The sequence below is a fragment of the Haemaphysalis longicornis genome, unplaced genomic scaffold (genome assembly GCF_048455015.1).
Source record: "Haemaphysalis longicornis isolate Haplotype H1 unplaced genomic scaffold, Haemaphysalis longicornis Haplotype H1 scaffold_8, whole genome shotgun sequence".
NCBI classification, from domain to species: Eukaryota; Metazoa; Arthropoda; class Arachnida; order Ixodida; family Ixodidae; genus Haemaphysalis; species Haemaphysalis longicornis.
This window is the reverse complement of record NW_027526445.1, coordinates 109,469,950-109,484,779: the sequence shown is the minus strand read 5'-3', so window position 1 is coordinate 109,484,779 and position 14,830 is coordinate 109,469,950. Positions and strand designations below refer to the sequence as shown.

Genomic DNA, 14,830 nt, shown 5'->3' with positions numbered 1-14,830 from the left:
GGCCCAGCTGGTCGCCGTGCATCGCGTTCCGCCTCGAAGAGCAGGGGCAGCGAGAGCAGACGGCGTAGCGTTAGCCGTAAGCGATCACAATCACGTGACCGCGTGAGTTGGGCCGATGCAGCAAGAAATTATGCTATGAAAGCACAGGGGGGTACCACCGCCACCACCTCCAATGCCACCGCAACCACCAAGACCGTAGGCAGAAACAACAGCAAGACGAAGGAAGACGAGGCGATGAGGGTGTTGAAGGAAGCCAACGAGGAACTCCGGCGCAAGAACAACGAGCTCGAGACGACAGTCATTAGGCAAGAGGCGACAATCAGCAAGATGGCAAAAGAGATCGCGGAAATTAAGAAGCTTCTGACGACCCGTTCCACCAATAACGAAACGCCCCAAGTGGTGCCATGTGAACCCACACCCAGCAACAGCAGTGCTGTACCACCAACATCCGCAGCGAAGGAACCGGCGCCCAAGAGACGAGCGATCGAGAACCTGAAGGAGTGCAAGCTCAACGATAGGGTGGACAACCTGGAAGACAAGGTCGATCGAATCGAAAAACACCTTAACGGCCTCGAGGACTATATTAAGACAACCTTCACTAAAATGATTTTCGACAAGTTCGCCGACATCGAGCAGACATATCAGCAGCTAGCGAACGCCATACAGCAAATCACAACGCAGCAGTACAATCAGCAACAATCATGGCCGCTCCATCAACAGCAACAACAGCAGCAGTGAAGGGTCTGGTGACCTGGCACTGGAACTGTAACGGTTTCGCTAGCAAGAGGGCAGTCTTGCAGCAACACATTACACAAGTAGCACGCAAGCCTGATATAATCATGATACAAGAGACTCGCACCGACGCGGTATCTCTCCCCGGTTACAGGGCTTACACCAAGTCTCCGGAGGTCACCGGCGGTAGAGGAGTATGTACATTGGTTCGCAAGGGAGTCACCTTCATCGAACACGAATTGCACAAAAGTAAAATAGAATACACTCTCATCGAGGTCGTTTCGGGCAAGAAACACAAGAACAGCACCTTTCTTCTTAACGTCTACAGTAGCCCTTCGCACAGAAAACAAAAGTTCAAGACACTCCTGCACAAAGCCAGCACCAAGGCGGGGACCCACAGGCTCGTCGCCTGCGGGGACTTCAACGCGGCGCACCCGGCATGGGGATATAGCAAGCAATTGGCCAAGGGGCGAGATCTGTTTCAAGACACAATAGACCTGGGCTTCACCCTCATCACGGACCCGACGGATCCTACGAGGATCGGAAACTCCGTGGCCAGGGACACGACGCCCGACCTCACGTTCGTGAAGAATGACGAGAAGGGCAAGATCACCTGGCGCAACACGGGGTCCGAGCTCGGCAGCGACCACTACATCGTGGAGGTCATCATACCGGAGAAGGTCAACGCCTCGGAGGACACCAGAAAGCACAAATTTACTGATTGGGATGCCTTCCGTAGCCTGTTATCCACGGAGGAGGAGGACATCGAGAACATAGAAGAATGGTCGGCCCTCATCGCGGAGAAGATCACGGAAGCGACCAAGATCATAGAAACGGACGCGCAGGTCAACAAGATAGACAGCCGCCTGGCGCACTTAATAGAAGCGAAAGAATCCATCTTAAACAGGTGGAAGAAACAACGGTTGAATCGGCGACTGAGAAAGAAGGTAGCAGAGCTGAATCGCGCCATCGAAGCCCACTGTCGCGTGCTATGCACGCAACAGTGGAATGAAATCTGTAGCGCTGCGGACGGGCAGATGCATTGCGGCAAGACCTGGAACTTGATGCGGCATCTGCTCGACGAGACTAAAACCAAATCCCATCAACGCGACCGCCTCGCAAAGATCATTCACAGAGCAGTCAAGGAACACGGGGAACCAGAAGTAATCAGACAAATCGACAGCAAGTACCTCCCGGTCACCCCCACGGAGAGGCATCCCGAGTACGCAGGTCAAGCCAACGAGAAGCTCGACCACGACATCAGCGTCGAGGAGGTGCGAGCGGCCCTGCATGACCTGAACAGCAAGTCGGCGGCCGGCCCGGATCACATATCGAACAGAGCGCTCAAGAACCTCAGCGATGCGGCCATCAAGAACCTCACCGGTTACTACAACAAGTGCTGGAGGGCGGGGTCACTTCCCCAGCAGTGGAAGGCTGCCAAGACTATCCTCATCCCCAAGCCGGGCAAGCCACCGAACACGGACAACCTCCGGCCCATCTCGCTGACGTCGTGCGTGGGCAAACTGTTGGAACACGTCCTCATGTGTAGGTGGCAGGACTACTTGGAGGAGTCGGGACTGTACCCCGCCACGATCATCGGGTTTCGGCGTCGCCTTGGCACCCAAGACGCGATGATTCAGTTGAAGAATGAGATCATTGACGACAACCTAACGAAAGACACCAAGGCCATCCTGGGGCTGGACCTGCAGAGCGCCTTCGACAAAGTGAAGCACTCTGCGATCCTAGCCCAGGTGTCCAGACTCAACATGGGCGCAAGAACCTATAACTACATCAAGGACTTTCTGACAGGTCGGACTACCGAGCTCTGCGCCGGCGATCTGCGACTCCAAGAGAAGAGGCTCGGCAGTGTCGGGACCCCCCAGGGCTCGGTCATCTCGCCGTTGTTATTCAACCTCGTTATGATCGGGGTGGCCGAGCGGCTCTCTCGAGTTGAGGGGGTCCGGAACACCATCTACGCCGATGATATCACTCTGTGGGTTACGGGAGGCAGCGATGGTCACATCGAGAGCACGCTGCAAGAGGCCGTCGACACTATCGAAGACCAGCTAAACGGATCCAGCTTGATCTGCTCGCCGAGCAAGTCGGAGCTGCTGGTATTACCACCGAAATACGTCAGGCGAAACAAGAGCGAACCTAGGGACTACGAGGCGATAAAGATCGTGACGAGTAGCGGCCACGTGATCCCGGAGGTCGACAAGATACGGGTGCTCGGCATGATTATTGACAAGCGTCGCGGCAACGGCGAGACCGTTGCCCGCCTTACAGCCAAGATCACCAACGCAGTGCGTCTCATCAGACGGGTCGCCAACCGCAACGCCGGGATGAAGGAGGAGAGCTTGATTCGGCTTGTGCACTCCTTCGTAATCAGCCACGTCGCCTACGTTGCAGCCTTCCACAATTGGATGCAGTGCGAAAAGAATAAGATCAACGCCCTGATACGCCGAGCGTACAAGGCGGCGCTCGGGCTGTTTGAATGCACAAGCAGCGACAAGCTCCTGAGCCTGGGGGTACACAATACCCTCGAGGAAATTGTTGAGGCGCAACGGTCCGCCCAGCTGGAGCGGCTGTCTACGACCGAGACCGGTAGGCGCATACTGCAAGACTTGGCCTTCACGCCTGCGGCGAGGAAGGCGAGCAGCGACGCTCGTGTCCCGGACGAGACCCGGCGTCGGATTCGGGTAGACCTCATCCCGAGGAACATGAATCCGGAGTATAACAAGGAGAGAAGAGCGGCGAGGGCCAAGGCCCTCATCGACTTGTACGCCAAGGACGAGCACGCAAGGTTCGTGGACGCGGCCGAATACCAGGGAGAGAGCGAGGCATTCGTGGCTACCGTCATCGAGGCGTCGTCCGGCGCGACGAGGGCGGCGGCGAGCGTTCGGGTCCGAGAGGCGTGCCAGGCGGAGGAGGTGGCCATTGCCCTGGCCATTGCCGACCCCGGGTGTCAGACAGTGTTATGTGATTCGAGGAGTGCAGTGCGGAATTATGCCAAGGGCAAAGTGTGCGGTGAGGCTGTGCGCGTTCTGTGCTCGGCCGACCTCGAACGCGAGAACAGGTGTGTAAAAATCAAGTGGTTCCCGGCGCACGCGGGCAACGATGCGTCGGACAAGCACGACAACCACAACGAGACGGCACACGCAGTGGCGCGAGCGCTAACCAACCGCGCCGCTGCAACCGACCGTCCACTGTGGTGTAGCGCCAAGGACCGTTTGACGACGTTCAACGAACTTACACACTTCTACCGCTTGGCTCGAAGGACTCTTCCACCCCCGCACCCGGGGCTGAGCCGAGCGGAGGCGGTGCTGCTCAGACAACTGCAGACTGGGTCCTTACCCACCCCAGTGTTGATGAAGTATGTGTACCCGCAAGTGTATGTGAGTGATGTGTGCCGCGTGTGCCAGCGGGAGAGGGCCACCCTGACGCACATCCTATGGGACTGCACCAAGTTCCCCGACGAAGCGTCGACAAGTACAACGATTCCGCCGCGGCTCGCGGCTGCGGCGAAGTGCTACGACCAAGAAATCCAAACCTGGGCCGTCCAGCAGGTCTCGGCGGCTCTTGAAAGACAAAGGCCGAGCGAAACCGCCGGGACGTTGCCCCAAGGGCGACCGAACGCGGGAGTAGCACGCGCCGTAGTCAAGTAAAGACCACCCGCTGAGAAGACGTAGGGGCCCGCGTCGCGGCGCCATTTAATGGTGGTGTCGCTCTGCAGGCGACTACAATAAAGTTGCTTCTCTCTCTCTCTCTCTCCCTTGCGCAGACGTATACGCTTAGGAAATTGCAACACGAGAAACAGTCCGTAACAAGACATGAAAGTTAGGACCCGTGACTAGTTGATGGAGCAATGCCATTTCATTGAGTTCAATATAATATATCATTCGTGTGCTCCGATTCCTGGTGACCGAAAATTAATGCAGCAGCCCCTGCCTCATTTTAAATGCAGAGCAATTCAGTAAATCACGATGTCACCCGCGTTGGCGTCCGTATTCCGCGTCCGCATCGCTCCCCCTACACTATATAAATACTTGCCGGCGCCAGGTTTCGATCCTACGACTCTGCGGGCGGAACGCAAGGTGCACGATACTCTACCAACTGAGCCACAAAGCCGACACAGAACGGAAGGTTACGAACGTGCCTTATATCCTTGACTCATTCAACCGTCGGCCAGAGGTGCGCCCTCTCCCCCGCGTCCTCCTCGCCTTCTCTCCGCTCGCAACGCCCTCTCTCGCCGCGTTCGGTTCGGGCGCACAACAGGTGGGGACGTGCGCAACACCCTCTCTCGCCGCTTTAGGTTCGCGCGCAAGAACAGGTGGGGCGCTCGCATCGCGCTCTCTCGCTGCGGTCGGTTCGCGCTTAAACCACATATGTCGTTCGCGCGCGCTGCGGTCGCTAATATCTGTGGCGTGATCGTGACGTCAGCATCACGCGTTCGCGTGGTGGCGATTTCGGCGCTATAACACTCTCTCGCGAGGGGCATTGGATTCGATTGGATTGGCTTGGATTTGGATTGGATTGGATTAAAGTGGATTGTGTTGGATTGTGTTGCGTCATAGCCGCGCCACGTTGCATCATAGCCGCTCCACGTTGCGTCATAGCCGCGGCAGGGGGTTCACGGCACGTTTCACCATCGACTTCATCGACAATGTCTACGCGGGAAGAGAAGGCGGCGCGGCGGCGTGCTGCGCATGCTGAGCGCAAGCGCCGCAAGCGAGCCGCCGACGCCGAACTTCGCCAGCGAGAAGCCGCAGCCATTCGTGAACGTCGGGCGGCGATGCGGGAGGGAAAACAAGCACAAAAAGAACAGAACTCCTGCTGGCGCAGTTTCAGGCAGGGGGCGCGCGAGCACTGCGAAGGCGGGAAATTTGAAATGCGTCGGGTGGTAGCAGTGAGCGGATAACGGCGCTACAGCCCATTATGGCGAATCAGTGCTCTGCATTTCCAACAGTTTTCACGTAGAGTGGAACGGCTGTAACTTTTAACAAGTCTCGCTGCAGCAGAAAGCGAATAAGGTTACCTCGAGTAGCAGCGGTAGTCTCTTGGTCTCACGTCAATTATGTGCTCCAGCGGGGAGCGCAGCTATGAGCACGAGACTTACCTCAATGAATTTTAACCACCAAATTCAAAGAAGATTAGGGCGATACGCTTCCTAATCGACTGACGTTGTAGTCATCAGAAAGTCCCGCTATCAGCAACCACGCTGTTTATTTGCACCCCTTTCTGAAATACGATGAATACAAGGGACGTGCGGTTACATGGCCCCCCTGCGCCTATCGCCTTCACGTTTGCTCATTTCCCCTCTGTGCTGAATATGCCACTGTTTCACCGCCGATCTTCGCCGCCACAGTCTTAGCATTCCCTCTAAATGGTTAGAAATTCAGATAATGGATTTTAAACCTCTACTGCCATAAACAACCTACGTGAGATATACCGTTACGAAAAAGGGATAACACAATTTTTTTGTTTCATCTAAGCCTACCAGAGCTGGAATCTCTCTGGACGCAGTACAGGAAACCAGGCAGATGGTAATGATAATGATGCTAATGAATTTATACTATGTAACATATTGAAAATTCATTGGTCGATATCTTTAAGGATGCCATTGTGTTTTGTACCGCAGCCTCAAGAACTGTAGGCTTTGTCCGGTTCGCACGCATTGCTGAGACTTCCCCAATGGGGCGTTTCCAGCACGCCACTCGTTACCGTTGCCAACCATGATACAACCCTCCAACCAACTCCGAGGAAGCATTTCCGCGCTTTAACAGTGGCTTTGGCTGCCTTTCTCTCCTTATGTTACCTGCAAGTGTCGGCGCTATGTCGCCGTCGTTCCCATTCCTTTGTGTTTCGCTCACGTCAGTGGCTCCAGACTTCATCCTACAACGCATTCCAGCTTTGGGGGGACCCATTGAGACTTAAGGCTTCAATGCAACTTCACCAGCGCTGCGAAGGGAGCCCTCTATTCTTGGGCATTATATTCTGCTCTGTGCATCCTGGGAATATTTTAAAACAAAATAGGCCAAGATTTAAGTACGGTTTTCAGACCTTCATAAATTACCAGTTTCGTTAAAATGTTTTGGGTTGGAGGGGGGGGGGGGCTTTTTATACAAATTACAGCGGTTTTCAGCTATATATAATTACTGACGTCAAACCTCAGACGGAAAGATTTACAATATTAGAAAAAGCCTCGGCGTTCCCTAACTCTCAACCACTAGTTCTGCTTCCATCTTGGCGACATTGTACGAATTCCTTTAGGAATAGTGCCCCAATAACTGATTTAAATATGGTTTATATATAGCCCCAATAAATATGGCTGACTTGCTGTGCACACCAGTGCATCTTGAAGTGTAGCTGCTCCTTTGCGGCAAGAATCTGTGCGTAACTGACTCTTGGAACTGCAGTTGTTTTGTTCATTGTCTGCGTATTAATGTTGCCTCTTTTTGTATTAGTTTATTTCGTTCTTCTTCTCTTCTCCAGCGCATGTCTTTTTATCTTCGAACTGTTTTTTCTTCAAAATGATTTCTGCCTTTTAGCCACGTCTATTTATTAGATTTAAACCTGCCATACTTTTGCTAGAGCAAGTTAGTTCCCTCCGTTATTTCGCTCTTTCTTTATTATTGGAAATGGGAAATAGAATTTTAAATGTAAAGAGCCCTACAAAGTAACTAAATATACACTTGCACTACTTCCTTTTTGTTTGGGAGTACTAAAGCTACAGTTACCACCAGCCCAGAACCGCCATGGATGTTTTGCATGATGCCCTTTTAGTTCCTGATTTGCTTTAGTTGGGATTTTCAAAGTTGCTATCAAATAGATGAATTGTGATTTAAAAAAACCCCAGCAACAGTGATCATATGGCTTGTGTGGTGCCCCCAAACATGCAACAAATGCCCAATCTTCTAAGCTTACCAAGAAATAGGAAAAATCATGAGTTTTGTGATGTATATAGCATAGTACTAATGTTAGACTTGGGTATTTTATTGTTTATGAATCTGATCTGATCGAAGGGCCACTAGCTGAGACCATTTCAATTGGAGACAAAAATGTTGACACACGTTTTGCAGGCGCCTCGTGGACGAGCATTCACATTATCAGAAAATAGGGTATTTGTTCAGCAAATGTGCAATAACATTTCCTAGATTTCTTAATTTAGAAGAACAAAATGCAAAACAAGAGTTCTTCTTTTGCTACTTGTATTGTTACCAAAAGAACGAAATTCGGAGCAGTACTGTCTACTCCACATTGATATTATATACAACATTGACACTTGCTTCGTTCCGCCGCTGTTTGTTAGTTCCGATGTTAGTTTCAAAACCACTCTCAAAAACGTGCGTTATTTCTGCATGCAGCGCCTAGACGTTTCCTTTTCTCAGGAAGCACACTGAAAAGAGAAGGGGGGTAATCTTAAAAGAACCCTGCATACTATATATATGGTACATGGCTCAGAATAATTCAGCACTTATTTTAAAGTGGTTTTAAACAGTCACAGTGGCAATACTTCCAAGCTCCTTTAAATCGAAGCATTATACATGCATACGTCTATCTCGACATGCGTCCACTGAATTGGACTTTTTGGCGCGACACAGAAGCTTCTTTTTTCCGCCACGGGCGCCCTTGCAGGTATGGGAACCATGCGAAAGGAACAACGATTCCACGCAAAGCAACGCGACAGGGTATAAAGCTTGCACACGCATTTCTTAGTAGCACTGCCCTGTTCAAACTTTTATTCGCTAGAAATGCAAGCGGTTTTAAACAGCATCCAACGGTGCGCGAACAGACAATCAGCTGAAGCACCTGTGGGGGAAGGGAGTGACACATGTTAAAATAGCGCGGTACCGACAGGACAAAAAAGAAGAGACTACACAGGACTAGCACTGGACATCAACGTAATTTTTTTACAACACACAAAAGAAGATATCCAGAAACAACGCATGCGCGAACACGGGCGAATAAATACGGGATAGAAAAAATCACGGGAAAGAAAGCAATCAGGCGGAAGTGATGTGCGTTTAAAGGAAGAAGGAAAAGAAATGTACTGGGGATATTATTGAGCTCTCATGGGAGCTCACCTGCATTTAACCCAGTCCGGGGGCGAGACTAGTGGGTTAAATAGGATAGGATGGAGAAAAGTAAAGATTAGATAGGTCAGGAATGAGAAGACAAGAATAGCTCCACTGTGATCGATTCCGTAGCACATACAACACTGCTGGCGGGCGTCATGCTGCGTCTGGGAGGCCAGAAGCCTCGAGGGGACCGGCGAAAAGTAAAGGCGTGCTTGCTGTGGCGAGGAGTGAAGTCTGCGGCGTTTCCGACCAAATCGGAGTTTGCTGGAATCGAGTGCATCTTACAGACGGGCACTGAGGAGCGGGAGCTGGCCCTTGACTGCCCACACCTCTAGAGCGAAAGCCGGGCGACATCCAAATCCTGGTCGACGGTCCGTGCGTACAACGGGCCATCGAAGGGAAATTCCTCCGAAGCGGAGGGGCTCGAAAAACCACGTCGGCTCAACTGCGAAGCGACGGCGAAACTCCACTGACGCATCCGCAAAAGCTACCTCCGAGCGTACAAAAAAGTATGCACTAACCTTATAAGTTGCGGAGAATTCGCTGCAATGGAGACCGCCATGATAGAGTTCGTTGGTTGCTAGGTAAACAGCCGCTATTGTCGCCAAGTTTAATAGACAAAAAGACAGTGGGCGACGCTGTAAGGGTGGCATCATGGCTGCGCTCTGGTTTATCACGGTTAGATGCACCGGCAGTCGGGCAGCTTTTTCACTAGAGTCGGTATTATCAATGGTGTTTACTTTATGGTCGCCTGTTTTTGTACTGCCCAGAGGCATCGGACACGAAGGGGCGCGGCATTTAGCGTACACTCCAGCTATGGTCCCTAGAAATCTTTCTAGGGACTATACTCCTGCGCAGAAGCATTACGCCAACTTAAGAAATTGTTGGTGTCTTTGGCGCAGTTCTCGTGTACCTTTTGTTGAGGAATTCAGTTTTCTAAATAGCTGTAAAAAATGCTATGTATGTACATTATAAAGCTGCCGACATTGCTTACAGAATATGTGACGAAAATACAAACATTAGTTACGGTTTATACAATGACGTTTGTCGATTTATTTATTATTTTTTAGTTCTGTTTCTTTTTAAAATGCAGGAGTTTTAAGAGCGCAATAAAATAAAATTTGCCTGCGGTAGCAAAATGCTCTCGTTGAATGTGCATTTCAATGAATTACGGTGTAGTGTGAATTTTTAACTTCGTTTAACATTTAATGAAACGGGAAGTTAATGCGTAGCTTTCTTTACGTTCTTTGAGTAACTGTTTGACATCATCATTTTCCGTGTGGTCTTGTTATCGTTGTCAATTTATGGTTGTGGACTTTAATGAGTGTGATTACATCGCGTAATCAACCACCTTTCTGATGATCACGCATTGTTAACATGATGGCGCATGCAATGCGGTACGTATTGCCCACACTTTTCAAGACTAACCTGTTTTGTGCCCGGGTACACCAACATCTCACAGGTGCACTATCGGTACAGGAAACGACATCGCCAGAAAAAGTTACATTGGCGTGGCTGCGCCCGGGTTCGAGCCACGAATTCTCTGCCGCGACGGGAGGTACACAGCGCTCTGCCAACAGCGCTACGAATTCGAGCCAAGTAGGTCTACGAACCCGCCTGATATCTTTCTCCTACCTTCTGCATTATGATGTGGCTGCCGTCTAGGAGAGGCGAAGCTAGGTAGTTCAAAATGACGGTAAAGAGCGCCTACAGTTGGCACCTGGATGCCAGCGTCTTCGTGTACGCGAGACCCGAGTGAATTGAGGCGCCCTTCGCCGCCTACTGCTTTCAGTTTTGGTTTCGGTTCCATTTGATCGCATAGTTTTCAAGGGGATATGGTTTCAGTTGGATTTGCTCAATTTTCCGGCGCGTGCAATCCAGTGTCTAACGTTGATACATCTAACGGCGCCATACCGACGTAATATAAATAGCGATGTGCAAATTCATATGGAGGCACAATAAACATTTAAATGTTCTTTTGAAGGGCCGTTTCACTTTCGTGTTTTACCGATTCCTATGAAAGTGGCATCACCCACATTTGTTTTTCTGATAATACATAGACGTACTACGGCAGGTGTTTGTACGAATTAACTTTCAGCAAAAAGCAGACAAAGTCAGAGAAGCTGGTGCTTTTCCGTAAGGACAGCTAAATGCAGACGAGTAAACGTATCTGCTTGGAAATATAGACACGAGGGAGTTCCGGATTTCAAACATGAAATATACCATTCCGAACTGTTTTACAGAGCAACGCTATTTCGCGGGCTGAAAGAAACACCTCAATGTAAATCTGCGACAACTGGTGGCTCAACAGAAAAGCAGTGTACCCTGCCTGATACAGTAGAATAGAGGTTAATACTAACATATACTGGGCGGAAATCTGGCGGTGCGATTAAGGGCCCTCGTGCCCGCCGCCATATCAGCTAGTGATGTTTCTCGTCTAGTAGGCTTGGCTGGCCCCATCACTCCTTTTTCTTGTTTTTCCAGAATCAACAAAAGGCAACATTTTTTTTCTTGTTCAGCATGTAATAAGCTTCTAAACATTCACTGACAGCTAAATATTTTTGATTTTCAGTTTTATAATAACAGCACAAACTGGAATAATTTTTACAGTACTATTTCTGCTCTTTTGCAGCAAGAGGACACTTTTCAGCACGTTCATGAGCCATGCTAAGCAAGGGTGTAACGTGCCTGCCCGGTACATGACGCAACGCTCGCCAAAGCGCGGCTGCCCTAGCCAGCGGCGTGAGTTTTCCCTCTAGTATATAGTAGTATCAAACTCTACGGTAAACATTACCGGTGCTGAGCATAACGAACAGGGTGGCTGCGGTAGCAGTGAGAGTGTTTTGTCTCACACCAATTGTGTTTCCGACGGGAAGCGCGCTTTGTGGTGGAGAGGAGCATTACTTTTAATTTATTTCTTCCTGGAAGGAAAACACACACAATCGAATCCAAAGAGACAGTAAGAACAACAAAAAACATGAACGTTGTCTGCAAATTATACATATTCTAAGGAGGTTTGATTCTCAGCTGTGAAGGCAAAGCAGAAATACCAGAGCCGTTGCAACAGTTGCGCTAAAAAGAACAGATGAGGCACACGTGGGTGTGTGACATGAGCGAAGTATTCTGCGTCTTCTTCGCAGGGGCCAAGGGGTACGGTGCGCCATGAAGGTGACAAATCTATCTCGGCGATGGGGACATACCCACTACGGGGAATGACTCGCTGCGGCTACGTCCCTTCGCTAGGGTGTCTGGACAGGCTTGTGGCTGGGTACAGTATGCCTTACAGTACACTTTAAACAGAAATACTCCGGACAGGGTGTAAATGGCTTGTCCTCTCGCGCCCTCCGAGTTTTACGTACTTCCCTAAAAGAGAGTATTTTGTAAAATCTCCTAAGAGAGGGAAATTTTTCAGGTACTTAGCGTAGTACTTTTAGGGCTAGTTACTCCGCTGGATGGGAGTTTTCTGGTACAGTTTGCGGGTATTTTGTGCTGTCCTTTTTCTGGCATTTAGCGGAGTATTTCATGTCATTCAGACAACCCCTGGAGAACGGCATGTTTATTCATCCGGCGGAGCATTTCATGTCACCAAAAGCAACGCCACAAATGAGAGTTTTTTCGAGTGTCTAGTGAAGTATTTAGTGAAGTGAAGTGAACCACGTTGAGCAGTGCCGTACCGATGCTTGCAAAGGTCGAAACAGTCATTTATTTCATTGTCCTAGTAGGAACCCGTCAACTTCGCAATAGAACGAAATACTGAGCAAAACAGAGCAAAAGAAAGCCTTGAAAAATTCATCAAGTGATACTCAAACATATAAACGGAAGACAAATACATGCGATAATAGAGACTAAGTCACACCCAGAAATAAATCGTATCAAAGTCAAATCAAATACCAAACAGTTGAACACACGTAGAACACGGTAGAAAAGATATGCGGTTACCAGCCACGCGGTGGTTCAGAGGGATTGTGCTACTGAGCCCAGAGATGCTGTTTCTATCCCAGACACAGCAGGCGTTTTTTCTGCTGAACGCACAAAAACACGGAGTTCTCGTGTGCCGGTATTTTCGCCATGTAACTGACTCCCAGACAGTCAAAATTGCTCCATTACGGTTCTCCTAATAGTCATAGTAGCTTAAGCTCGGTGAAACCCACCAGGCCTTTTATTTCTAGCTGCAAAAGAAGCCCCCTACATCTGCACTTATTCAGCTCAGTACTTAGCGTGAATTCCGAAGAAAGAGACTAGACGTTGTAAAGCGGACGTTAGCGCTGCTCTCACCTTAAACTGTGCGCTTTATTATACCCGAAATGAAATCGGCAATCCGCACCATATTTGGCCAGAATCATTATAAAATATTTGTTACACAATTTATAAGAATACTGTGAATTGCCACCTCAGAAAAAACAACTACGGAAAAGCCACGTCATCCACATACGCCATCTCCAAAAAAAAAATTCCGAGGACTCGCCGAAAGAAAAAAATATAGAGGGTATTCAGACATGACGAAAATATAAAAATATCATGAACGCGAAAGACAACAAAGAGAAATTTAACTACGACAATGTAAACGAGATAATGACATTGGAATGGGGTTGTGTGTTAAGTACAAGTTTTCAGTGCGAGTCTACTTTGTGTGCGTATATCCCCGTCCTTTTAATCGCTTTCCTTAAAGGGCGGTGAAGTAAGGCGGTGCTCGGTGTGCACGGTACGACGTTCGTGCACGTTCCCTGAAAACAATGGGGACATTTTCTCCTCCCGTGACGGGCGCCAAAGCGGGCGTCGTCCGGTTCAAGCAACACCTTCAGAGTGTGTTTACAGCGGATTTGTAGCTTTTCTGGCACTGGAATCGGGGGGATATAAAGGAGAACGGGCGACCTCAGGCTAAGAAAGCAAAATTAAATAATAAACATGAATGGCCACTTTGTACATGTTGTGCTGTTTACAAAAGAATGTGTAATCCAACGATTATAACGATGGTGATATTGCACGAAAGACTAGCTTCTATTTGACCGACACTTCCCTAGTTTGAAGTAAAACGCAGCTCATGGGATGGTTATTTATTAAAAATGATGGAGTTCGGCGGGCCGCTTTTCCAAACGTTTTCAGCTAGACATAAACACGTTCAATATCAAGTCACCACCACAGCGTCACAGTCCGCGCCGGTTTCAGTTTTAAATCACGATTGAAAATGGTGGCTTTTACAAACGTCACGGCGTAAGCTGATTATATCGAGTGCGCCTACTGAAGTATGAAGTACAGGCCAGGAAGCCTCCTTACCATTTTCGGCATTCACCTTGCTGTGTAGGAATATGGGTTGCTTTGACAGATCAACACTTTTATGTGTCGACGATTCCTACGCTGGTTGTTGATCACATCGCCACTTGAAGTATCCTGTTCGGGGTCCCGCACGCACACACCGCCACATTTCACTACCGCCAAGCGAACGGGCGAACCCCACGATGCTTCAAGAACAGTCTCGGTTGAACTAGCTGATAGATTCTTTTCTTTTCTGCCTTGGGTGGTGCTGCGGTCGCCGGAGAGTAAGGACGCACTTCAGGTCAGCTTCTGCTATTATGCTAATTAGTGCAGCATTAATTAATCGCAACCACAGTTTTACCATTACTACCCTGTGTAGTAAGGTGAAAGGAGTGGAACGATACCAGATTTGACCCGGTGGTGCGTAATTTCGTCCATTTATCGCCAATTTTGTGCACTGCCACGCCTAGGCTTAGCACGAGTACGGCTCCTCGTCGCACCGGTGACGGCCACCCGGCCTCGCCTGTGTCCCCCTCTGGTACGATCTCTACGACCATGACGACCGATATGGACACCAGTGCTGTAATTACCGAAGACTCTGCGTCCATGGACCCGAATTTTCAAGTCGACCGCAGCTCCGGCCGCACGGCCATCGCTGTGCCCGGAGCCGAGCTCTCGCCGTCGGACACGGAGGGATGGAAGGTCTCCGGCAAGCAAGTACGTCAACGTGTTTCTACTACCATCAGCGATGAGTCTCCACCTATTCT

The 14,830-nt window shown here is 49.7% G+C and overlaps 1 protein-coding gene across 1 annotated transcript; it reads left to right on the top strand.

Moving 5' to 3' along the window:
- Positions 1 to 839: 839 nt before the first annotated feature.
- On the top strand, positions 840 to 11,976 carry LOC144148430 (uncharacterized). Its single transcript, XM_077679963.1, has 5 exons — positions 840 to 2,200; positions 2,282 to 2,600; positions 2,760 to 3,035; positions 3,162 to 3,336; positions 11,951 to 11,976. Exons 1-5 carry the CDS (start codon positions 840 to 842, stop codon positions 11,974 to 11,976), a joined length of 2,157 nt encoding a protein of 718 aa, XP_077536089.1.
- The last annotated feature ends 2,854 nt before the right edge of the window (positions 11,977 to 14,830 follow it).

Coding starts and splice junctions, on each gene's coding strand:
- LOC144148430 (XM_077679963.1), top strand. CDS start 840: ATGATACAAGAGACTCGCACCGACGCGGTATCTCTCCCCGGTTACAGG. Junction 2,201..2,281: donor CTCATCCCCAAGCCGGGCAA/GCCACCGAACAC, acceptor CCTCATGTGTAG/GTGGCAGGACTACTTGGAGG. Junction 3,036..3,161: donor CAGCCAAGATCACCAACGCA/GTGCGTCTCATC, acceptor AATTGGATGCAG/TGCGAAAAGAATAAGATCAA.